At 42.2% G+C, this 26,334-nt stretch overlaps 1 protein-coding gene across 3 annotated transcripts in view; it reads left to right on the top strand.

The window, feature by feature from the left end:
• Positions 1-26,334, top strand: part of LOC137324451 (CAP-Gly domain-containing linker protein 4-like) — a 223,485-nt gene that overhangs the window by 54,030 nt on the left and 143,121 nt on the right. For all 3 annotated transcript variants that reach the window (XM_067988729.1, XM_067988730.1, XM_067988732.1), the window contains exons 6-7: positions 1,608-1,726; positions 24,805-25,041. In XM_067988729.1, coding sequence (XP_067844830.1) covers positions 1,608-1,726; positions 24,805-25,041 — 356 coding nt within the window. The remainder of the gene's footprint in view (positions 1-1,607; positions 1,727-24,804; positions 25,042-26,334) is intronic.

The raw sequence follows: 26,334 nt of genomic DNA, 5'->3' as shown, positions 1-26,334 counted from the left end.
CCTACGTGCAAACTTTTACTGAGTATTGTTACCTGAACTTCATAGCTCAGGATGACCAGCGCTTTAATACTCCTGTCTTCAAACTGACCTGAAGGTAAAGATTGTTTTTATAGTATTTCTGAATAGTTTTCTTTTGTATGTGGAAATTGAGTGAATCATAGAAATTGTCTTTCTCATTCTTTGAACGAAGGTCAACCTCCACACACAAAAGCTTCATTCTCACCTAACCTTGTTTCTCTTTCCGTTCTGGAGTGGCTTGAAGCCACTTTTCCATTATATTATAGTATGTTTCGGTGTTCTTGCTGTTGCTTGATATCTAAGTGCTGTGTCCTATTAAAAGAAGAACTAAATGTATACCTTAGAACAAGACTTAATTTGCAAAAGAATGGGGAAGATCGCCTGACTGCCTAGAGGATGAATTCGCAAAGGGATATTAATATTTTCCCTTTGAGATTTTTGTATACTGAGGTTGAACTTCTTTCAAAGGTAGAGAAAGAATATGCCTCAGTATACAAAGAAGTACCAGCATTAATGGAATTTCTGGGGCCCTGTAGTACCAAACCTCCCATTTGTTTATTTAGTGGTGGTGAAGAATGTCTACCAACCATGCTTGAGCCTTTCTCTGTGACTTAGTCCTCTAAGGACTGGAGTATCCTGGTCAGTCTCCTCTGAACCCTTTCTAATGCATCTGTATCCTTTTTTTTAATGTATGGTGACCTAAACTGTGTGCCTCAGAATTAACCTCACCACTGATTTGTCCATATCAATATAGTCCTATGCCCTCCACATGTATCCTAGTACTCAATTAGCCTTATTAATAACTGCCTCACACTGACCAGACGCTTCATGGTATGATCAGTGATCACTTCCAACTCATTTTCCTTTTCTCTTTTTGCTGAAGGAGAACTGCCACATAGGATCCTTTTCATGTTATACATGTTTACTGTTACCTGTTTCTATATGTATAACCCAACATTTACATCCAAGTTGAAATTTATCTGCCATATCTCAGCTGATCCACATAATTGGTCTAACTTTCTCTGAAGATGGTCAGTCTCTATTCTGCTTGTTATTTGTCCACAGAGGTTTCTGACTTTAGCAAATTAAATAATAGTGCATAACATTTACTATGATTGAAATTTGTCTACAGTACTATTCGTGAACATTGATGTGAAGAATCCATTCATCTTATGTACCATAGCCTAATATGGGTTGAAAGTATTTTCTTTTTGATGGTCGTAATAAGTGTCCTACATTATATATGTTTTAGCAGTCTCAACCTTGTGAGTGTAGGCCTAGAGCACAAAACTGTTTTTAATTTACCACAAAATTGGCAATCTCACTCAAACCATAGATTGGCTAATGTGGGAGATGGAAAAAAGTCACAATGTTTCAGTAGGGTGTGACATTCTGCAATTGGAGTTAATGTATGTTATTGTTACCATGTGTCATGCGATGACGCTGGGTGGGAAAAAGCTTTTCTGTCTCCTAGTAGTGACAACCCAAAAACTATACACAAAAATTGAACAATTAATCAAAAAATAGCCTAATGATTTAGTTCAATTGTCAGGAAATGTGTGTATTTATTCTGTACCTATTATTGACAGAGGTGGATGCCACCTGCAGCGATTTCAGCTTTGGAACATCTCTACATATTGCAGCATCAAACCTCTGCTTGTCAGCTGTGAAATGTTTATTGGAACACGGAGCCAATCCTGTATTTAGGGTAAGAAACTATAGTTTTTTAAAATTAATGGAATGTTTAACAGATCCAGTCTTTAGAAATAACAGTATACCCAAATTAATTTGTAATAAAAATGAAAAACCTAAATGCAAATATTTAGATGTAAAAAGAAATGAATCTGCATACTTAAGAGTTTAGCCTTTTGTGAAGTAATATTTTAAAAAAGCATTAAAAATGGAACTGGAACGCTTATGGTAACACAATTCACTGTCAGCAGTATATAATCCTCTTCATACCTCAAGCATGTTGCTTAGGAAAGGGACCAGAGAAGAGCTGACACTAGTAAAACTGCCTTCAGGAGAGAAAGGAGAGCATTGTGGGCAGGGAAGGGAGGGAAACATCCTTTAATGTCATGTAAGTTTCTAGACTCTTGTCCTCAGTGGGGCAGTTATGTCAAATTATGGTAGCTGGGAGAGCCGTTTCTTATCTTTCTGGCACATATTTTACCGTTAGGTAGGCATCTCTCCATTAATGTTGTTCTATCAGTGTTCTTTCTATAGATATTAAATGCATGATTACTGTTGATGGAAAGTTAAAATATTTAAAAGGCCCTGACTTATTTATGCAAGTAGAAAAATCTTAGAAAAATTACTTGCTGCAGACTGCTAATTTATTATTTTAATAAATTAGTTTGATTTTATGATTCAAGTATGCCTACTTTCTTCTCCTTCATTTAACCTCTTTTATTTTTCTGGTTCCTATATTCTTCTTTTCACAAATGATACTCTGTAGTATAAAATAATTATGCAAAATTAATTTATTGCAAATTGTATTCATTAAGCTTTTAAAAAAAATAAAGGATTCAGATGAGTGATTGGGAAAGTTTGTTCACAAAATAAGTTTACTCTTTGGTTCTATGTAATCCTGTGTTGTGTAAAGTTATACATACCTGAGGTAATTGTAAGCTTTATGTATGTATAGATGTAGCAGTGATAGTAAGGAAAGAATCTAGAGAGATACTAGTAGGAACCTGAGAACTTCTGAGATCATCCTTTACAGCTACTTCCTGAATACAATGAAAAATTCTAACAATGTTTCTATTTCTTCACCCACCTCTCTAATCAAGACTGTAAAATTAGTGTCAATTGAATTGAAAGTAGTTTTTTGCCAATTCATATCTAGTGGTACATCTGTTGAAACAGTCATAACCCATTTCACTTAGAAATTATTAATGGCTGTCAGACTGAGGACACCATCATTTCCTCCATGTGGGTTGATTCAAGAATGTCCCAACATCCAGTAACATCTAACCCTCAAGCTATAATGAGCAGGAACTGCCAAAGCACATACATTAGTATGTAACTGTTTTGTGCTATGGATTTGTTCTGGTCTATAATATTCACTTGCTAGCTAGCCTGAGGCAAGTTGCTTCCCAGCTTTGGCAGATGATTACAGTACCAAGTGTTTGGATACTGTATTTCTTCCTGGCACTCTGAACCAGGCCTGCTATCACTGCTGGTAATTGACTAGTTTTAGACAGTGTAAGAGGCTGGGATAATTAACCTCCCTAGTCTCCTTCAATGTTACAGCAACAACATGATGCAGTATTTTATGAATGCTTGAATATCATGGAGGTGACTCCAGCACACATTGAGTGGGACTCTCAGGCGATGATGAAGGAGGGGTCGGTCAGATGTGGAGTAATTTGGGGAGGGGGAGGGGGGAAGGAGTGATAATGAATCAGTATCATTCAAACAGACCATTTTGTAACTGCGACCTTGGTAGATCATTGAAGGTACTGGAACAAGTTGCTAGATTTACATCGTTGGATTACATTTATTGCGAAAATTTTAAAAATAGGCTGTGGGTGTCCAGTTGTTAATTTGGTCAGGTAAGATGACTATTGTCACATTGACTTTGTTGAGCTAAAAGGTACAACAGCTTATGAATAACAAACATCATAGAAAGGTTACAGCACGGAAGGAGGCCATTCGGCCCATCGAGTCCATGCCAGCTCTATGCAAGAGCAATCCAGCTAGTCCCACTCACCTGCCCTATCCCCGTAGCCCTGCAAATTTTTTCCTTTCAAGTACTTATCCAGTTCCCTTTTGAAGGCCATGATTGAATCTGCCTCCACCACCCCCTCGGACAGTGCATTCCAAATCCTAACCACTCGTTTTTCCTCAAGTCACCTTTGGTTCTTTTGCTAATCACCTTAAATCTATGCTCTCTGGTTCTTGACCCTTCCGTCAATGGGAACAGTTTCTCTCTGTCTACTCTGCCTAGACCCTTCATGATTTTGAATTCCTCTATCAAATCTCCTCTCAACCGTCTCTGTTCCAAGGAGAACAACCCCAGCTTCTCCAGTCTATCCACGTAACTGAAGTCCCTCATCCCTGGAATCATTCTAGTAAATCTCTTCTGCACCCTCTCTAATGGCTTTCACATCTTTTCTAAAGTGCAGTGCCCAGAACTGGACACAATACTCGAGTTGTGGCCGAACCAGTGTTTATAAAGGTTCATCATGACTTTCTTGCTTTTGTACTCTATGCCTCTATTTATAAAGCCCAAGATCCTGTATGCTTTTTTAACTGCTTTTTCTATCTGTCCTGCCACCTTCAACGATTTGTGTATGTACACCCCCAGATCTCTCTTTTCCTGTACCCCTTTTAGAATTATGCCCTTTAGTTTTTATTGCCTCTCCTCGTTCTTCCTACCAAAATGCGTGAGGTGATTTTAGAAATGTTTATCCTTCTGTCTTCAAGTTGTCTCTTTTTCTTCCTGCTGCATCTGATCTTGTTGCAATTTCTTGAGGTATGCTTGAAGAGACGTGACAAAAATTTTCGTAGTATGGATGATAAATTCATTTTGGCCAGTTCACATCCTAGTATTATAATGCTGTAATATTAGGTTTCTGTCACAAGAGGTCATCAATAAGCTACAGGGGAACAGCAGAGCACTTGGTCGTACCAGAAAATAGTGGTGAATTTCAATTTTTTTTGCACTCCATGTAGCCTGATGTGTACTTAATTTTTTTCTGTAGATCCTGACCCGTTCATCCCCGCTCCCACTCCCCTGCAAGAAAAAGAAGGTCCCTGATTTCAAACCTGTGGAGTTTTACCACATGATGAAAAAACCCTAACTCCTCTTCAGTTTCTTTCAATTTCTTGAGTCATATCTGGGGAAAATTGAGTGGGATCATTTTTGTGTGCAGTGGAGTAGAGGAGGGGGATCTGTTTAGTCTGGCCAGTGCAGTTGGCGGAGGCCCGTGCCATTTTCGTGGTTGGACTTGATTTAAATGCAGTTGGCAAGCTGCCAGCACTAATCACACTTTGAATAGAAAGTTTGCCGATTGAGAGGGTGGGAAATCTGGTGGGCTGGCCTCTACTTCAAGGCATTCTGCAGCCCCTTGAAGGGGAGGTGAACTTTTAAAGGGTGGGTAGTGGACTGTGATTTCCTGGAGCAGCAGGCAGCATGACTTCAATCAGGGCTTTCAGATTCTGTGATGCAGCAGTTGAAGTTCTTGTAGAGGAAGTCAGCAGAAAGGAGTTCCATTTTCCCTCTGATGGGCAACAGGTACCCAGACAAATTTCTCAGCAACAGTGAAGAGAGGTGACAGAGCAAATGAATGTCACAAGCATTGTTTCTTTTTTTTTATTCGTTCACGGGATGTGGGCGTCGCTGGCGAGGCCAGCATTTATTGCCCATCCCAAATTGCCCTCGAGAAGGTGGTGGTGAGCCGCCTTCTTGAACTGCTGCAGTCCGTGTGGTGACGGTTCTCTCACAGTGCTGTTAGGAAGGGAGTTCCAGGATTTTGACCCAGCGACAATGAAGGAACGGCGATATATTTCCAAGTTGGGATGGTGTGTGACTTGGAGGGGAACGTGCAGGTGGTGTTGTTCCCATGTGCCTGCTGCTCTTGTCCTTCTAGGTGGTAGAGGTCGTGGGTTTGGGAGGTGCTGTCGAAGAAGCCTTGGCGAGTTGCTGCAGTGCATCCTGTGGATGGTACACACTGCAGCCACAGTGCGCCGGTGGTGAAGGGAGTGAATGTTTAGGGTGGTGGATGGGGTGCCAATCAAGCGGGCTGCTTTATCTTGGATGGTGTCGAGCTTCTTGAGTGTTGTTGGAGCTGCACTCATCCAGGCAAGTGGAGAGTATTCCATCACACTCCTGACTTGTGCCTTGTAGTTGGTGGAAAGGCTTTGGGGAGTCAGGAGGTGAGTCACTCGCCGCAGAATACCCAGTCTCTGACCTGCTCTCGTAGCCACAGTATTTATATGACTTGTCCAGTAAAGTTTCTGGTCAATGGTGACCCCCAGGATGTTGATGGTGGGGGATTCGGCAATGGTAATGCCGTTGAATGTCAAGGGAAGGTGGTTAGACTCTCTCTTGTTGGAGATGGTCATTGCCTAGCACTTATCTGGCGCGAATGTTACTTGCCACTTATGAGCCCAAGCCTGGATGTTGTCCAGGTCTTGCTGCATGTGGGCTCGGACTGCTTCATTATTTGAGGGGTTGCGAACATCCCCATTTCTGACCTTATGATGGAGGGAAGGTCATTGATGAAGCAGCTGAAGATGGTTGGGCCTAGGACACTGCCCTGAGGAACTCCTGCAGCAATGTCCTGGGGCTGAGATGATTGGCCTCCAACAACCACTACCATCTTCCTTTGTGCTAGGTATGACTCCAGCCACTGGAGAGTTTTCCCCCTGATTCCCATTGACTTCAATTTTACTAGGGCTCCTTGGTGCCACACTCGGTCAAATGCTGCCTTGATGTCAAGGGCAGTCACTCTCACCTCACCTCTGGAATTCAGCTGTTTTGTCCATATTTGGACCAAGGCTGTAATGAGGTCTGGAGCCGAGTGGTCCTGGCGGAACCCAAACTGAGCATCGGTGAGCAGGTTATTGGTGAGTAAGTGCCGCTTGATAGCACTGTCGACGACACCTTCCATCACTTTGCTGATGATTGAGAGTAGACTGATGGGGCGGTAATTGGCCGGATTGGATTTGTCCTGCTTTTTGTGGACAGGACATACCTGGGCAATTTTCCACATTGTCGGGTAGATGCCAGTGTTGTAGCTGTACTGGAACAGCTTGGCTAGAGGCGCAGCTAGTTTTGGAGCACAAGTCTTCAGCACTACAGCTGGGATGTTGTCATGGCCCATAGCCTTTGCTGTATCCAGTGCACTCAGCCGTTTCTTGATATCACGTGGAATGAATAGAATTGGCTGAAGACTGGCTTCCGTGATGGTGGGGATATCGGGAGGAGGCCGAGATGGATCATCCACTCGACACTTCTGGCTGAAGATGGTTGCAAACGCTTCAGCCTTGTCTTTTGCACTCACGTGCTGGACTCCGCCATCATTGAGAATGGGGATGTTTGCAGAGCCTCCTCCTCCCTTTAGTTGTTTAATTGTCCACCACCATTCACGACTGGATGTGGCAGGACTGCAGAGCTTTGATCTGATCCGTTGGTTGTGGAATCGCTTAGCTCTGTCTATAGCATGTTGCTTCCACTGTTTAGCATGCATGTAGTCCTGAGTTGTAGCTTCACCAGGTTGGCATCTCATTTTTAGGTACGCCTGGTGCTGCTCCTGGCATGCTCTTCTACACTCCTCATTGAACCAGGGTTGATCCCCTGGCTTGTTGGTAATGGTAGAGTGAGGAATATGCCGGGCCATGAGGTTACAGATTGTGCTGGAATATAATTCTGCTGCTGCTGCTGGCCCACAGCGCCTCATGGATGCCCAGTTTTGAGCTGCTAGATCTGTTCTGAATCTATCCCATTTGGCACAGTGGTAGTGCCACACAACACGTTGGATGGTGTCCTCAGTGCGAAGACGGGACTTCATCTCCACGAGGACTGTGCGGTGGTCACTCCTACCAATACTGTCATGGACAGATGCATTTGCGACAGGTAGATTGGTGAGGACGAGGTCAAGTAAGTTTTTCCCTCGTGTTGGTTCGCTCACCACCTGCCGCAGGCCCAGTCTGGCAGCTATGCCCTTCAGGACTCGGCCAGCTCGGTCAGTAGTGGTGCTACCGAGCCACTCTTGTTGATGGACATTGAAGTTCCCCACCCAGAGTACATTTTGTGCCCTTGATACCCTCAGTGCTTCCTCCAACCAAGTGGTGCTCAACATGGAGGAGGACTCATTCATTTCCAGGACCTGGCTGCAGTACAGGGAAAAATAACTAATGACCTCACCAGGACTGTCAAGGTAAGACTCCCCTTCATATCTCTCTTATTGGACAGAATATAAAAAACAGCAAAGAATGACTAAAAGAATAATAAAGAGGGAGAAATTAGTGTACGAGTGAAAGCTAGCTAGAAATATAAAAACAGATAGTAAGAGTTTCTACAAGTATTTAAAAAGGAAAAGAGTAAGTATAGTGAGCGTTGGTCCTCTAGAGAGTGAGTCTGGGGAATTAATGAGAATAAGGAAATGGCGGATGAATTGAACAGATATTTTGCGTCCGTCTTCACTGTAGAGGATACAAATAACATGCCAGAAATAATTGTGAATCAAGAAGTGAAAGGGAGGGAGGAACTTAAAACATTTACAATTACTAGGGAAAGGGTTCTGAAAAAAAATATTGGAACTAAAAGCTGACAAGTCCCTAGGTGCTGACGGACTTCATCCTAAGGTCTTAAAAGAAGTGGCTGCAGAGATATATGTATTGGTATTAATTTTCCAAAATTCCTTAGATTCTGGAAGGGTCCCATCAGATTGGAAAATAATGAATGTATGTAACTCCTCTATTCAAGAAAGGAGGGAGACAGAAAGCAGGAAACTACAGGCCAGTTAGCTTAACATCTGTCATAGGGAAAATGCTAGACTCTATTATTAAGGAGGTTATAGCAGGGCACTTAGAAAATCTTAATGCAATCATGCAGAGTCAACATGGCTTCGTGAAAGGGAAATTGTGTTTGACTAATTTATTAGAGTTCTTTGAGGAAGTAACAAGCAACTTGGATAAAGGGGATCCTTGGATTTCCAGAAGGCATTTGACAAGGTGCCACATCAAAGGCTACTACACAAAATAAGAGCTCCTGGTGTAGGGGGTAACATATTAGCATGGATAAAGGATTGGTTAGCTAACAGGAAACAGAGAGGAGGCATAAATGGGTCATTTTCAGGTTGGCAAGATGAAACGAGTGGAGTGCCACAGGGATCAGTGCTGGGGCCTCAAATATTTACAATCGATATCAATAACTTGGATGAAGGGACCGAATGTATGGTTGCTAAATTTGCTGATGAACCAAAGGTAGGTAGGAAAGTAAGTTGTGAAGAGGATGTAGGCAGTCTGCAAAGGGGTATAGATAGGTTAAATGAGTGGGCAAAAATTTGGCAGATGGAGTATAATGTGGGAAAATGTGAACTTGTGCACTTTGGCAGGAGGAATAGAAAAGCAATATTTTAATAAAATGGAGTGAGATTGCAGAACTCTGAGGTACAGAGGGATCTGGGTGCCCTAGTACATGAATCGCAAAAAGTTAGTATGCAGGTACAGCAAGTGATTAGGAAGGCAAATGGAATGATGTCATTTATTGCAAGTCGAATGGAATTTAAAAGTAGAGATGTTTTACTACAGTTGTACAGGGCATTGGTGAGACCACATCTAAAGTTGGGAAAGTGGGCACAGACTTGCATGATGCTCTTCTGGTAATCACACACCAGTTGTGTATTAATGGAATGGAAGCCCATGTGATTCATAAAGGCAGTGGAGTCATCTGAAGGAGCCGGCAGAGTGGCATGGGTGCAGTCAATGATGCCCTGGACTTGGGGGAAGCCTGCAATCTCTCTGAACCTCAAGCTCTATCCTGCTGCTTCTGGATGTCTGTGGGAAAAGTGATGAAAGTGTTTGCTTTAACATCATGGCATCAGTCACCTGTTTAATGCAAGCATGAACTCCAGACTGACTGATGTTACTGATAGCCTTTGTAGCAGCCTGGAAGTAGCCAGAGGTTCAGGGCTGCAGTGACATTGACTGCATCAGGCAGTGCAGTGCTAGCTGTAACACGTGGTTGCAGGAGGCAACACAACTCTGTGATAGTCTCCCTAGAGAAGTAAAGCTTGCTTATGCACTACTCCTCAGGGAACTACAGCTCTGTTGTCCTGGGCCTAGACACTCTGTTGGGAGGGTAAAGATTCCTGTGAGCATGCCTCATTTTGTTTGCTCTCCCTGCAGCTGCAGCTCTATTTGGAGCTTCCTCCTGCTGTTGCTCCTCCCCCTCCTCTTGCCAGAAGGACTCTCCTGAAGAAAAACAGCTACTACAAGCACTTTGAAATGTAGCCAAAAGCCACAATGTAACACAAGCAAAAGCAACTGAAGGATTCCTTTAATTGTCACTGGAAATGGCTGCACCTTGACTTGGTCGGCCCATGATTTGTGAACAGGATCAGGAGCTAGTAGAAGCATTGCAGGCAGAGATGAAAATGACATTGGGGTCTTGACAACATAATTTGACTCTGATTTGCATATATTCATTAGTTCCCCGCCTATTTCGGGCAGGAGTTCTGGCTGTCTAAATCGAAATCAGCCCAAAAATCAGCACAGGTGGACAAGCAGCAGTAAGTTGGCACATGCAATATTGGTCCTGCTACCACACTTTTTAGGTGTAAATGGGGCGGTAGTGTGATGAAAATCACCCCCACTATGTTTACAAGCAGTGAGTTGTTTTGTTGCCAGGTTGGCGCTATCAGTGGGTTCAGATTTGAGCCCTGACTCTAACTTGGGTCTTTATTACAAGAGGATTTGAGTACAGGAGTAAAGATGTCTCACTGCAATTATATATAGGGCCTTGGTGAGACCACACCGCTGGAGTATTGTGTACAATTTTGATCTCCTCACCTAAGAAAGCATATACTTGCCATAGAGGAAGTGCAACGAAGGTTCACCAGACTGATTCCTGGGATGGTGGGATTGTGGTATGAGGAGAGATTGAGTAGACTAGGCCTATATTCTCTAGAGTTTAGAAGAAAGAGAGGTGATCTCATTGAAACATACAAAATCCTTACAGGGCTCAACAGGGTAGATGCAAGGAGGATGTTTCCCCTGGCCGGGGAATCTAGAACCAGGGATCACAGTCTCAGAATAAAGGGTAGGCCATTTAGCACTGAGATGAGGAGAAATTTCTTCACTCAGAGGGTGGTGAATCTTTGGAATTCTCTACCCCAGAGGGCTGTGGAGGCTCAGTCATTGAGTACATTCAAAACAGAGATTGATAGATTTCTAGATATTAAAGGCATCAAGGGATATGGGGATGGTGCACGAAAATGGCGTTGAGGTAGAAGATCAGCCATGATCTTGTCGAATGGCAGAGCAGGCTCGAGTGGCCGGATGGCATACTCCTGCTCCTATTTCTTATGTTCTTATATCAGGCAGGCGGGGGCTGAGGCAGGTGACAAACTGTCCTGACCTTGGCAATGTGAGGCCTGGGCGATTTTAATTCCCGGGCCTCAGCTACATGCCCTCGGTCAATTACCTGCCCAAAAAACCAGTGGCCAGCAGCAGGAGGCGTCCACCGAGGACCGTAGGAACAGTTCTTCAGCACTCGGTTAAGTTGCGGGTAGGGTGTTTTGGGATGGTCTTGCAATTGTGGGGGAGGAGCCCCGGCCAGGGGAGGCCTAAACGTTCCTTGTCAGACTTGGAGAAGCACTCCTGCTCCCCCTGGCCCCACAAGGAAAGTTTTAAAAAAGTAGTTTAAAAACTTGCCTATTTGGGCATCTTCTGGCCCTGATTCTCTTTCCCTCTAGGTTCGCCTGACTGTAAAGCCACAACGGCTTCTCTGCTCAGGACACTGGTTAAAATTACAGTTAGGCCCCTATGATATCATTGGAGCCTAATCTACATATTTAAAGATGGACCCTGCCTGTTTCTGGCAGGTGTCCTTCCTGCCTGCTCAGAAGAGCAAGTTAAAATGGAAGACTACGAGAATGAAGTGGGACGTGGCAGGTAAGTCTCTTAGGCGATTTTAACTGCCTGTCTGCCCGGTTTCTGCTGGGTGAGCCGGGTTAAAATTGCCTCTTCATAGTATGAATTGGCACAAGTTAATATATTATGTCATGTAAAATACTAAATTCCTTGCTCTGGTCTGTCTATGCAAGGCATTAGCTGGAGACAAGGTGTTTCGGCACAGAAAAAGGAAAATAACAGCAGCTGAGTCACCCCAATGTGTTTTTTTACACTTAATATGCAGAGAGGTGTGAGATGGCAATCTGCTTCCTTTCTTGTATGGGGAATGCTGAATGGTGACTGCAGGGGGTAAAATCAGTGTTAAAATAATCTTTAAAAAGATCATAACAAATCTGCATGATGGTAAATGCTCAGCTTCAGTTTAAATGTGCAGGAGATTTTCATCAGGCATTTTTATTCGCATGATGGAAAGTTCATGCTTTGCAGTTTCAAACAAAACTGAAGGGGGTGAAGTTTTTTAACATGAATTGCGATTGCAGTCAATCACTCTCCATTATTTATACTAGGCCAGTTCCAATTGCCGTACAAATTAAATGTCAATGCTGTTTCATGCTCAGTCAAATTTGTGCAGCGGATGTAGAGAAAAGCTGGCTGGATCATATTTTCTCATCTCTCTTTCACGCGGAGAAAGGGTCTGTTCACAGCAGCACATTGGAGGGTGTAAGATAGGAAAAAAGCTCAGTTATACATTTCTCTCTGTCTCTCTTATATCTCTTGTGGGTTTAGTAAAATGATTTTACGGTGTTCTAATCTGCAGAACAAATGTAATACCTTAAGGTCAGGGTGCCTTATTTATAATCTGAGGGTGAATTATAACATTGCACCTTGTACCTAAGCTACTCCACAGACTAAAATCTTTTTTCTTTGAATTGTTATGTACAGCATTCAAGCTCTCACACAGAGTAGAATACAGTTAAAGAGGCTAGGCAGAGATTCCATCTTCCATCTTATTAAGTTGTCTAATGAGTTTTAGAAGATGTCAAAAGCCTTTCATGTTGAGATGAATTATGTTACACAGTAAACTCTCAAATTATGAAAGAATGGACACGAATAAACTATTTGAAGGCAGAGCTTTTGCAGTACATTGAAATTTTATTTTCTTTTTAAAGTTATTTTTCCCAGTCCTGTCTTTGGTCTACTTGGGCTACACACCAACTGTGTACCTCTTTCTATAGTTTGTAGTTGCTCTTGATTTGATGACTAGCAGATTTTCGAGAGCAGCTAGGTGATGACTTTTCCTTTACCTCTTCCTGACTGGAGAACCTTCCTCACTGGCTTCATTGTGATACTTCCCCACGGCAGTGTACTTTAGATTAGCAACTTAGTGGAGGTACAAACCTACATTACATCACTCAGTGGTGCTGTACCACTATGCTCCTTCTAATTTTACAGCCTGTATTTATTCCAGAAAATCAATCCTAGTCACTTACAGCAGTGCGGTCTGTAGGCGTGGTTGACAGGGGAATTACCCAATCATCTCCATTCTGGCTGGGAATAGTGGTGTCACTATGTACAGCCATATTATTCACCCTTAACCAAACATCTCGTGCTTACTTGTTAGTTTAGCTAACTAGATGTGATGGGGGAGAGATATGATTAATTATAGATAATCAGAACTTTGAGGGTGTTCAAGTGAAGGGAAAGAATAACAAAGCAGAAAGTAAATCCAGGCAAAATCAACATGTAGATATTAAACAAACTAAAAAAAAAATAAAGAATACAATTAAGTGCGTACACCTGAATGCTAGAATTATATTTAGAATAAGATGCTTGAGTTGGAGGCATTGTAAGAGCAGAAAACTCTGATGTTATGTGAATTAAAGGAACATGTCTAACCCCAGAAGATGACCATGAATTCAGTATGAACAGATAAATGATGTTCTGGAATGATAGAAAAGACAGATATGAGTGAAGGGTAGCCTTAGAAGTTCAAGATAATTTGGAAATTAAGTAAACCGCTTAGATATTCCAGACAAGACACAAAATTAAATAGGAAGCAAAATACGAAAGGCGCTGCAAATCTCAAACAAAAGCAGAAAACACTGAAAACATTCAGCAGGTCAGGTATTATCTGTGGAGAGGACAAGACATTTTGGGTATGAACCCTTCTGTTTTGACTTTAATTAACAAGTAGACAGAGGACAGGGTGAACAATAGGGGTCTTCTACAGAGCCCATGTACAGGAAAAGGATAATGACAACGTATTATATCCATCTTCTATCTGTATATTTAAAAGTTCCTGTATCCAATGTGGTCAATTGCATCACCCATTTTAAAGATATTACATCTGAAATTGTTACATCTGAAAGTTTTGCCCTGAAGTGCAATACCTTTGATTGGTAAGAATCAGAATTTATCTCTTATATCACCATTCAAACGTGAACCAGTCAAAAACACTTTGATTCGTTTGGTAATGAGGAACGAATAAACAGTGAAAAACTGAGAAGTCAAGACATAATTTTTAAAAAATCTACCAATCCTGAATTGGCAAGTGGCAGGAGATACTAATCCCAGAATCATAGAATGTTCCTGCACAGAAAGAGGCCATTCAGCCTACTGGTCATTTTTCTCCATGAATTTTTCCCAAGCTGAAAATTTACCAGTAAAAGTAACATTAGAATGTAAAAAACTATAAAAATCTGAATAAAATGCTTATTCCAACTATAGTTGTCTGTACAGTATTATGAATCCTTGGAAATTGTTTTCTGCTGTGGTAGGAAACTGAGGGTCAACTTGGAGTGCTTCACTGGAACTTGAATTATTGGGTTGGACTTTATTGAGTTTTTTTAATGTTTTGGTTCTTCCGGATTGGCTACATTCCATATCCGTCACATTAGCCCCCTTCCTCTTCATTTTGGTTCCAAAATTCAGGTAAAGAGTACCTCCTTTCTGAGTCTAATCAACATTCAACCCTATCCAATGATAAAATCCAGAAGCCTGTGAGATAACTAATTTTTTTTGTTCTAGGAATATCAGAACATCATCTGGTGTAAGTGGTAGGAACAACTATGTTCTAGGAGGTTGTTTAAATATACAATTTGTTTCCTCAGTCATCTTCCTCATCCTCTCTCAGGAATATTACTGTTTGGTTTTTAATTGGAAGGTTCAGGCTCCTCTGCCTTCTTATTAAACCTGATCAGCAATTGAACACATGGACACTTTGCCCCCACACCATACATAACTTTCCTAGACAAAGTAATTGTGCAACCACATAAGCCTGATAACAGCTGAGGAGAAAACCAGCAAGAGGAGAAAAATGCAAGTTGGGTTGGGCTGGGCCCAGCTACATAGATTTCCTGCCTGCTCATCCTGAGTACTTCTTGCCTACTCCAAGTACTTGCTAGCCTGCATTCTCATTAATCAAATCCAAGTGCTTTCTGACCCATGCGCCTGCTGCCCCAAGTACTTTCAGGTCCACTTGCTTGCCGGCCTGCTTCCCAGCTCACTAGCTCATCACCCATTCAGTTGTTTTGAGTGCTTCTCAGCCCACTGCCTGTTCAGCCCAAGTGAATCCTGGCTCACCTGCACAGACTGCGTCCTGTTCCACTCATTTGCCCACTGGCCCCAAGTGTTTCCTAGTTCACTGCCTGCCAGCACAAGCACCTTTGCCAGCAACATAAATACTCAAATATGAGTTGATGTTGTGGGTTCCAATCATGACACACTTGTGTGGTTATTGATATTCTTATTACCTGTGTCCTGTAAACAGTGCAGATTGCATTCAGCACATTAGCCACCGTTTTCGACAATAGATGGCCATCTTAGGGAAACCGAACATTCCTCTTGAGCTGTATTTCCTGATGCATCGTTTCTACTGTTTCATCTTTCTTCTTCCAAAATTACTGTCAGATACCTTCAGCTGCAGGTACTTGTTCTGCTGCCGTCACTCCGAAAGACAATTTCTTCTTTAAGGCGCTGCTGGCCGGCAGCAGCACACACATTTCCTCTCACTCTTGGACATGCGCTGAATCCCAGGCAGAAAACTCACCAGGTGCACACCCACATTGTGCTGATGAGCTGAAATTCAGCCAGGTTCAGTGAAGACCAAGTAGGGAGAGTTTCAAATATGCACTGCCTGACTTATGGTGAGGGCGGGCAGTTGGGGGGTGGGGGGGGAAGGAAACTCGGTGCTATAATGTCAGACCTGGGGGGATGGACTCCATCAGTATCACTGCTTGGTCCCCCATTGTTTCAAATCTACATTAATGATCTGGATATTGAAACTAAATCTAAAGTTTTGCTGACAACACTAATATAGGGAGTGTGATTAGAGACATAGGATATACGAAAAGATTTACAGGATTTGAATTGATGATGGAATTAACCAGACAAATGGAAATTTACCACTAAGTTTTGTATATTGTTCAAAAAAATGTACATTTAGTATACAATGAATTCAATTCAATTGGCTAAAGGAGGCTTAGAAAGGGACCTGGGAGTGATAATAGACATTTCACTTTAAATGACTAGACAATGTAGTAAAGCAATTGAAAAGCTAATAGAATGCTGAGATATATATTGCCAGAATGGTAGAGTACAAGTCTCCTGAGATGCTATGGTTTTACAGTGCGCTGGCCAGAGAGTACTTGGAATACTATTCAGTACTAAATTATAAAAAACGTACGTGCATTGGAGAGGGTGCCAGGAAGACTGATTCCTAGTGTAAAAGGGATGAGCTACGAAGAAAGATTAGAGAAACTCAAAACTCTATAATCTGGGAAGTGGGCAGTTAAGGGTAGGGGCTGGGGGCGGGTAGTGGGGAAGAACCTCTGAGGTATATAAAATGTTAAATATGGTACATACACAAGCTCGACCTAGGGTATTCTTTAAAGTAAGAGAGTGGAAGATATAAATATCAATGAGTGGAAAAAACAAATTTATTATTTGTTTCTGCTACTCGTTAGACAAGGTGTAAAAATGTTAGTTAAGTTAAATGCAGTTGGATATTATAGTGGAAGAATTAGGGTGCTGGAAGGATGAGCTTTTGGCTAAGTGCTTTTTTCCTCCTCCTTGACTTTTATGTTCTTATTTTTCTTAGCCTGACATTTCCACGTTACCAGCAGTTCAGGAACCATCATGTTCCATAGAATATTTTATCATATTTGTAACTTTCAAGCCCATTCCTAACCAGATCATGTATCCAGTTCTTTTTTAAAGGCATTACTCATTTTTTAAAAAGCTGCATGTTAAATTGTACTGTAGAAAGGAAGAAAGAAAAAGCTGGAGCATCTTCTGGAATCAATTCTGAACCATCTTATTTCCTACCCTCCCCCTTTCCATTACTGCTACTACCCATTAGTGAGGATTGAAAGGACGGACTGCTACGCTGCTCCATTTCACTGCCTGCATCAGTTAACCTAAACATTTGTATGCACAGTAATTTTAATATTGATTTTAGTGATTGTCAATCATTTCTAACTCAGTTTAAAGTAAAATTTAAAATCTTTGCACAATAGTATTGGTGTTACAGTGTTACAGTAATAGTGAGCCACTGTTATAATCTCAGTAGCTGAAGCAACATGCATGCATCAGTTTTGTGAGTTTATAGAAGGCTGTAGATCATAAGAATAGAAATAAAAGTTAGATTAACATTTATGTAAGTGAGCAGAGTGAAAATAATTTAGTTACAGCCTGTTACATACAGATTTCCTTTTGTGTATTCAAATGAAATTTGAACTTTGATAAGCCAAAATTTTGCACATATTCATCTATAGGGCATGTGCGTCATGAAAGTTATTGTATAATCTTTTGTTCTATAAGTATAACCTGCAGAACTGCTTGACCTAAGCTTAGTGCAGTTAAGTGTTATGAATTAATTTTTAAACAACAGCCCATTAAGGTTTGCAATTTTAAAAAAAGATAACAAATTGTTGAAGTTGTCCAAATTGTCATAACCCGACGTTTCTTTTGGTGAACAAAAAGACAACACAGTAATAGGTAGACATTAACATAATTTCCTTTCTGTGCTTAAAAAGCCTATGTTAAATACACATGGGAAAATACAGTAAAATAATAATTGGCTTTACTGTCCCATTTTCTTTTTAATTATTCTGTAAAGTGTAGAAGAATTTAATTATGCTTGCTTACTTGTTTTTTTTTAAAGAAAAAACACTTGTGAAAATAGCTTTGTTCAGCTGACAAGAGAAAGTTGGGGGCATCACATTAGTGAACTATCAATATTCACCTCAGTAGTATTAAAGGGGAAGTGTAATTCACCTTGGGCGATAACGCATTGGCAGCCTGTTATACATTCTGCCTGATTTTCTTTTCCAATGAAGTCACGGGAAAAGAAAATCGGCGGAATGTGAAACGGGCTGCTGATGCGCTTTCGCCCGTTTTGCGCTACCACCCAAGAAGAATTTCACCCCCAATATCTGTTTCATGGGCTATTCAGAGGGTTAGCACATTGTCCTGTCACTTCTGAGATTTGAATCCTGGTCAAAGTAATGGGCTGGAAGCCTCATTTGTATGCCAGCTATAAGGGTCCTATATGAAGTGAATTGGGGCAATCTTAACCCAGTTTCTCTTAGAACAACATCGCCCGTGATTCACTCCAATTTGCTACTTATTCAGTGGGGCATAAGAATAGCAGATATGAGGAGTGTAAAAACTCACTCTAGTGTGGTTGTAGTGCTCTACTGAGTTTGGGTTTAAAGCACATTTGTTGGTGTAGAGCAAAGGGAGCTTAACAGTGCAACCAGTCTGTTAAGCATGATCTGGAGAAAGTTGATGCTGACATTGCCTGCTTAAAATAGAAAGTGTTCACTGGCATCCTTCACCAAGCTGATACTAACATTTCTTAGCATGCATATATCCAGGCCAGTTTGGCCTGACTTCCAGGTTAGTCAGTGGGACAGTTCTGTAATGTATCTGCAATGTAACATACATCATCGAAGCAGTTTACAGTACAAGACCCTAAATAGCAGATTTTCACAGCAGGCAAAATTAGTTATAAAATTACTGCTGTCTTCCTAAACAAAAAAAAATCTAAATGATTGTTTAATAGTACTGGTAGGTCTCTCATGGCAATGATCATCGGTAGTCTGCCTCCTAGGTTTCTGATGTTTGCCACATACTGATCTCCTGCCATTACAGGTCACCTTCATCTGCAGCTGCTCAAGTTGCACATTCTGTGTTACATCCCCACACAAGTAATTGTCGTGATAGCTTTCTGTTTTTATTTTTGTAATCTAATTGGTGGTCAGAAAGCAGAGGGACCTTTCAAACATACGGTCATACAGGAACAAAACGTTTTACTTCATAAATATGTATAGTTGCGGAAGGAATTCTTTACTGAAAGTATTCCCCTCTCTGTAAGTTTTTTAAAGAATGGTTACTGCAGTCAAAGATGAATAATTTACTTATTTAGCAAGTAGAAAAAAAAATTAACTGACACTATAAATATTTGGTAGACATATATATTTATTAGTCAATCTCCCATGACATTACAAGACCCAGGACACTAAAAGTCAAGCAGGATTAGAGGATGGAGAGATAACTGGATTGAAGTGGGGTTGGGAGAGGAGGCAGATGGGAGGGAGAGAGAGGAGGGGATGGGGAGAGGGTGAGAGAAAACAGGAGGGGGAAAGGAGGACGGGAATGGACAGGGAAGGGAAAGAGAGGGAGAAAAAGTGGAGGAGGCGAAGCGAGTGGGGGATGGGGAGAGGGAGAGAGGTGAGGGGAGAATGGGAGGGAGACTGGGGACGGGATGAAGGGGATGGAGAGGGAAAGAGGTGGAGAAGGAAGGGGTGAAAGGGGAAATAGTGGAGGGAGGGAGTAGGGGAAGCATTGGGGAGAGAGGGAGGAAAGAAGAGAGGGAAGGGGAGTAGATAAAAATGGGAGGGGAGGGACCGGGGGAGAAGTTAGGAGGGAGAGGGGAGGAAAAGAGAGGGAGGGGATGTAAGAATATAGATTTGTTTTTACATTACTTTTATTTCTAACAGAGACAGAACAGTAATGTAGACTGAATTAGTTTAAACTGCATTCTCTCATATCCTGTCTTTTGCCCACAATGATGCTTATAAACATTGGAGAGTATGAGTTTCAGGGCCGAAGACATTGTACTGTATGGATAGGCATATATAGATTATTAAATAAATAAATTAGGTGGATGATTTTGAGCTTAAAAGGGTTGTTAGGATTAAAACACATAGCGGGAAAAAAATTGGATAGGGCCTATTATTGGATGGGGGTAGCGCGATCCACTATTACCCCGTGCCCAGTGGCCCCTGCGCAGGCAGGACGGGACATTTGTGAGGACTTATCTTCAACCAACATTGGAAATCAGCCTTGACATGAGGATTCAATGCAATTTGCACTTTCCTCCAGCAGGGGGAGCCTCAATCTCTCAAAGGCAGGCAGTCTCTTAAAAATCTCTTAAAGGTAGCTGGTACCTGTTACTTGCTGAAAATAACAGTCTGCTGTCTGCATGGAGTCTGAATGGCGATCAGACATTGCACATGCAAAACACAGATGCAGCTCCCATCCCTATGTTTACAGACTGGTGAGTTATGTTCAAACATTGAATAAAGGTTGCGCACTACTAAATCCCACATCCTCTAATCTGCATGCCAAACTTCTCATCTGCTGATCTGAGTTTATACCAGGCCTGCGAGAGTGTGTGACCAAGGTTCTCTGCTGATGCACTAGAGGCCTTGGTGCACGAAGTGGACAGAAGGCGAGACATCATATATCTGGAGGGGGGAGGGGGTGGGGGAGGGGGTGGGGGTGGGGGTAAGAGGCCCTCAAACATATATCCAAAAGGCAGTGGGAGGCAGCGGGGGACGAAGTCAGTGCCAGGTGCACACAGCATCATGAACATGGATACAGTGGAGAAAGAAGTTCAATGCTTTGACATGAATGGTCAAGGTGAGTAAGGTCAACTGTCAAGTGGCGTCTCCTACCAACTACACCACTAGCCGCATCCATTGCTCTACGCACTACACCCTCATCACCCATATACCCAATTTCACTCCTGCATGTCCTGGCTCTAAATATTAGGCTGTGTCCTCTCGTCCTAGTATTCAAGTATAGGAGACCTCCAAAAACAGTTACAAATGTCTCGGCAGCCTGAAGCAATAATCCAGCCACTTACCTGTAAAACCTGCATGGTCACTTTAAATAGCGCTGATGGGGGTCCTCCAGGCACTCTAAGACACGTTAAGATGGTCGGGGTTAAGGCTGAGAGTTGAGTTGAGCGTTAAGTCCCAAAATTATGCCTATCACTTTAAATCAGCGTTGCACAATGATTGTATCCATTTTCTCCTTACTTTACATGCTTCCAGCGTTCGGTATTTGCACACGCGCTAACTCCTATACCAAGATGACGTCTGGCGCACATCACTTGGAAATGTGCGTGCTCAGCCAAGACGCCATCTTGGATGTTGGAGAAGCCGTGTAGCGCCAAAACAACGGGCGCTACATGACCCAAGTTAGCACCCAAAGGTTTTTAAAACACAGGCTTTTGGTCACAACTGGGGTGGTGTAAGAAAGGAGATTGCTACAGTATAAAAAGCTTAACTGTGCAACTAATATGTTAAGCATGATCTGGAGTAAGTTGATGCTGACTGCCTGCTTAAAATAGAAAGTGTTCACTGGCATCCTTCACCAAGCTGATACTAACATTTCTTAGCATGGATATATCCAGGCCAGTAGAGCATACATCAAAAGTTTTGTACAACAAAGCTATGGCTCGGGAATATGATTAGGCAGAGTTGAAATATGGTTTTATGAAAGGGAAATCGTGTTTGACAAACCTATTAGAGTTTTTTGAGGGTGTAACTAGCAGGGTAGATAAGGGGGAACCAGTAGATGTAGTATATTTGGATTTTCAAAAGGCATTCGATAAGGTGCCACACAAGAGGTTGTTACACAAGATTAGGGCTCATGTGATTGGGGGTAATATATTAGCGTGGATTGAGGATTGGCTAACGGACAGAAATCAGAAAGTAGGAATAAACGGGTCATTTTTGGGTTGACCGGTTGTAACTAGTGGGGTGCCGCAAGGATCAGCGCTTGGACCTCAGCTGTTTACAATCTATATTAATGACTTAGATGAGGGGACCAAGTGTAATGTATCCAAGTTTGGTGACGATACAAAGCTAGGAGGGAAAGTAAGCTGTAAGGAGGATGCAAAGATGCTGCAAAGGGATATAGACAGGTTAAGTGAGTGGGCGAGAAGGTGGCAGATGGAGTATAATGTGGGGAAATGTGAAATTGTCCACTTTGGTAGGAAGAATAGAAAAGCAGAATATTTTTTAAAAGGTGAGAGATTAAGAAATATTGGTAGTTAGAAGGTTTTGGATGTCCTTGTACACAAATCACAGAAAGTTAACATGCAGGTACAGCAAGCAATTTGGAAGCCAAATGGTATGTTAGCGTTTATTGCAAGGGGGTTGGAGCATAAGAGTAAGAAGGTTTTGCTGCAATTATATAGGGCTCTGGTGAGATCACACCTGGAGTACTGTATACAGTTTTGGTCTCCTTACCTAAGGAAGGGTATACTTGCCTTAGAGGGGCTGCAACAAAGGTTCACTAGATTGATTCTTGGGATGAGAGGGTTATTCTATGAGGAGAGATTGAGTAGAATGGCCCTACATTCTCTAGTGTTTAAAAGAATGAGATGTGATCTCATTGAAACATTTAAAATTCTTACAGGGCTTGACAGAGTAGATGTGGAGAGGCTGTGTCCGCTGGCTGGAGAGTCTAGAACTAGGAGTCATAGTCTCGAGATAAGGGGTCGGCTATTTAGGACCGAGATGAGGAAAAATTTCTTCATTCAGAGGGTTGTGAATCTTTGGAATCCTCTACCCCAGAGGCCTGTGGATGCTCAGTCGTTGAAAATATTCAAAGCTGAGATAGACAGATTTTTGCGCACTAAGAAGGGATATGGGGATCGGGTGGGAAAGTGGAGTTGAGGTCGGAGATCAGCCATGATCTTATTGAATGGCGGAGCAGGCTCAAGGGGTTGTATGGGCCTACTCCTGCTCCTATTTCTTATGTCCTTAAAAGCAGTGATAAGACTATAACAGTATGGTGTGAAAAAACGTGAGGACCCTCATCATCCCTATGTGGTAACCTGTTCAAAGAAATGGGATTTGTAAAACATCAGATAGTGTTGCATCTAGCAGGAAACAGATCATAAAAAGAAATGGTATAAGAAGAGAAGCCATGTTTTTATTCAGTAGGAAGAACTTCAAGACTAGGTAGCGTGAACCGGCTTGGAGAAGCCATTTTCACGGTTCCTCACCAAAAATCATATGCACGTGAATGTTAGACGTAAGGCTGATGTGTGTTGCTTAATATTTTGTGACAATAATAAATGAAGTTAGTTATCAGACATATTAATGTCTCTAGCTTTTCGAATCTGTTAAAAGGATAAGGAAGGAATTATCCAACAGGGAAGGAGGAAAGAGGGATGGGGATAGGGAGAGATGAGAGAAGAGGGATGTGGAAATGGAGGGAGATGAGGGAAGGGGAAATGCAAAGGGCACGAGGGAGAGGACGTGCCCCTTAACATTTCCAAGTGCCACAATTCTGCTCAGCTGGGGAGCGGAGGAATTTTACTGGGTTCCCTATTGCTACTCAGTGACTGGGGGCAGTGATGGGCAGCTTAAGGTGCCAGCTGTTTCTCATTGGACGTATTGGGTTGTCCAGCCCTACAACCCTCCGGGAACTTTGCGTTCCTCCAATTCTGGCCTCTTGTGCATCCCTGATTTTCATCACTCCGTTGTTGGTAACCGTGCCTTTAGCTACCTAGGCCCTAAGCTACAGCATTCCCTCCCTAAACCTGCCTACCTCTCTACCTCTCTCCCCTTCTTTAAGACGCCCTTTAAAATCTACTTATTTGACCAAACCTTTTTGTCACCTATCCTAACATCTCCTTATGTGGCTTAGTGTCAAATTCTGTCTGATAATGCTCCTGTGAAGTGCTTTGGGACGTGTTACTACGTTAAATGCTCAAGTTGTTGTCTGTTCCAGACATTCTGGTGCTCATTGGGGTGGAGGGGTAATTATAACCCCCATGAACTTGTGGGTTGGGGGCAGGTAGGAGGTTAAAATAATAACTTTTTGGAGCGGGACTGCGTCCCGGCTCCAACGCGCCCACTTCTGGGTTTAACCCTGGCAGGTTTGCTTGTGCACAACAGACACCAGGAAGTCCTGCCCCCACTCAAAGCTGGCGGGCCGATACTTAAAAGGGCAATGTAGATAGTTGAAATAGTTGAGGTACTTAATTGTTTGTGAATTACAAAAGTAAAATGAATTTAACCGTACCTGTTTGGGTGTCCCCTCGCTTATGATTCATGTCAGGTGAAAGCAGGCGGGAAGAGCCGGATCCATGAGGTGAGTGTCTTTATTGCACTGCTTGTGAGCCCAGAGGAGCAGGAGTGCTTCATCCAGACCCAACAAGCTCTCCTAGCCGACAGGAGCCCGCGATCGGCCGACCCCCGATGCTGGCTGTCCCCCACCTCCCCCTCTCCTTTAATTTTTTTCCAGGGCTGGTGATCCCTCTCTTTCCAGATAATTCTGTGCCGCTTATCAAATGTTCCTTTTGGGAGTCAGCCATTTTCACCATGTGCTTTATTCCATAGATTTTTAAATGGTTGTCACAATTCCAGTTATCATGCTGATTTAATTTTTTCTGACAATTTTCCCTGCATTGGGGCTTCAAAGGTGTCTGGTGAAAGATGTGGCATATAAGCAATGCTACAACTGGCAACAGAGTAAGCAGAATATTTCAGGTGACGAGTGCTTGGCTGCCCATAGCTGATTTTAACATGCAATCTTGAAATTCTCATTCTACCTCAGGAACAGCTCTGTAAACGCAGCCACATTAGACAAAGGAGAATGAGGTGTTCTTTTGGAGCTGCTTGAGCAACCTTAACCCATCAGGTTATCAAACCAATTTTTACTTTTGGGTACTGTTCCTAATCAGTACAGTGGGTTTGATTCATTTAGTCACAAAATGTCATGCTTACAGCATTAGAATTTTGGTACCATGCACCACTTTTATATTTGAGCTATGGAATGTACTTGTGATTTTGACAGCTGTAAGCAAAATTCAGTATTCCAAAGGGAAATGACTGTTATGATTTTACTGGTTACAGATATTAATAACTCCTTTTTCTCCCCTAATAGAATGATAAAGGGCAGGTGCCAGCCGATATTGTCCCTGACCCCTTGGATATGCCCCTGGAGATGGCAGAGGCAGCAGCAGTCGCCAAAGAACTGAAGCAGATGCTCCTGGACGCATTGCAGCTGACATGTGACATATCAAAGGCCATGTTGACAAACTATGATCACATCTCAGGGAAGGCACTACTGATGTCACTGGGCCTGAAGCTGGGAGAGAGAGTGATCATTGCAGGGCAAAAGGTAAATAATGAATAAGCATGAGGATAGATTAATGCACTCATGGACCCATTATGCTTATTGACTGCTTTTAATGACAGTAGTATAAACAGTAGTTTTAGCTGCTATATGTGTGCTTTTGTATAACGTTTGCCATTTTAGTGAGATCTGTAAGGATTCTCTACCACATTAATCTTGTCTGTCAGTCTATGTCTGTCTGTCTGTGAAACGGATAACTACTGTAATATCTTGCTTGCAGTACATGAATAAAAGTATTAAATCAATAGAAATGAACGTCAGGCATAGATTTTGGACAATATTGTTAAAAGAAACAATCAATTTGTATCCTAAAATGCAAGACTTGAGAATATCATAATATCCAAATTCTAATGATAAATAAAAAATTGTGGTCAAACCAAATCTTCTTGTAGCAAAATTTTTTTATTCTATCTAGTAACCCTTGATAACACAATTGTTGCAGTATTATGATGATATTATTGTTCCAGAGTCATTGTTCACAGTACTCTGATTTTAGAAGTTTTCAACAATTATGAAATATATAAGTAGTTTGAATATCCATAGCTTTTAGACTTTGACAGCAAGTAGATCAGTTTGGTGTAAGACAAGGGGATTATTGAGGCCTACTTATAGTTCAGTCTGGGTGATTTCACAATTGTGCAGAAATTCCAAACTTCTTATCTTAAGCCAAACTTCTTATTAGTATATTGGATAAGTGTTCAATTGGTCACTGGAAGGGGTACCTTACAAAGGGGAAGATGCTACTAAAGTGCATCATTGTATTCATGTTCTCAAATTGTCCGCATCATCAAGGCACACCACGGTCTCTCCCCCTACTTCTCTGGCATCTTCTCCTTCGAGCACCTCGTCTTGTTTCACCCTCTCAACTCTTTTTGAAAATCTCTGAGCTCATCTTGTCCATGAGACCCATCTCCTGAACTCTTGACCCCATTCCCATTGAACTGCTGACCACCAAACTTCCCTTCTTGACCTCCATGCTAGCTGACATTGTAAATAGTTCTCTCTCCTAAGGTACTCCCTTTCAAAACTGCCATCATCATCTCCCCCCCCCCCCCCCCCACCCCCCCGCCTCAAAAAGCCCACCCTTGACCCCTCTGTCCTGCAAACTGCCGCCCAATCTCTAACCTCTCTTTCCTCTCCAAAGCCCTTGAATGTGTTGTTGCTTCCCAAATCTATACATATCTTTCCCATAATTCCCTGTTTGAATCTCTCCAGTCAGGTTTCTGCCCCTGCCAGAGCACCAAAACAGCTGTAACCAAAGTCAAAAATGACATCCTC

The sequence above is a fragment of the Heptranchias perlo genome, chromosome 8 (genome assembly GCF_035084215.1).
Source record: "Heptranchias perlo isolate sHepPer1 chromosome 8, sHepPer1.hap1, whole genome shotgun sequence".
NCBI lineage: Eukaryota > Metazoa > Chordata > Chondrichthyes > Hexanchiformes > Hexanchidae > Heptranchias > Heptranchias perlo.
Note: the sequence above shows the minus strand (reverse complement) of the source record. Positions and strands in the feature narration are given on the sequence as shown.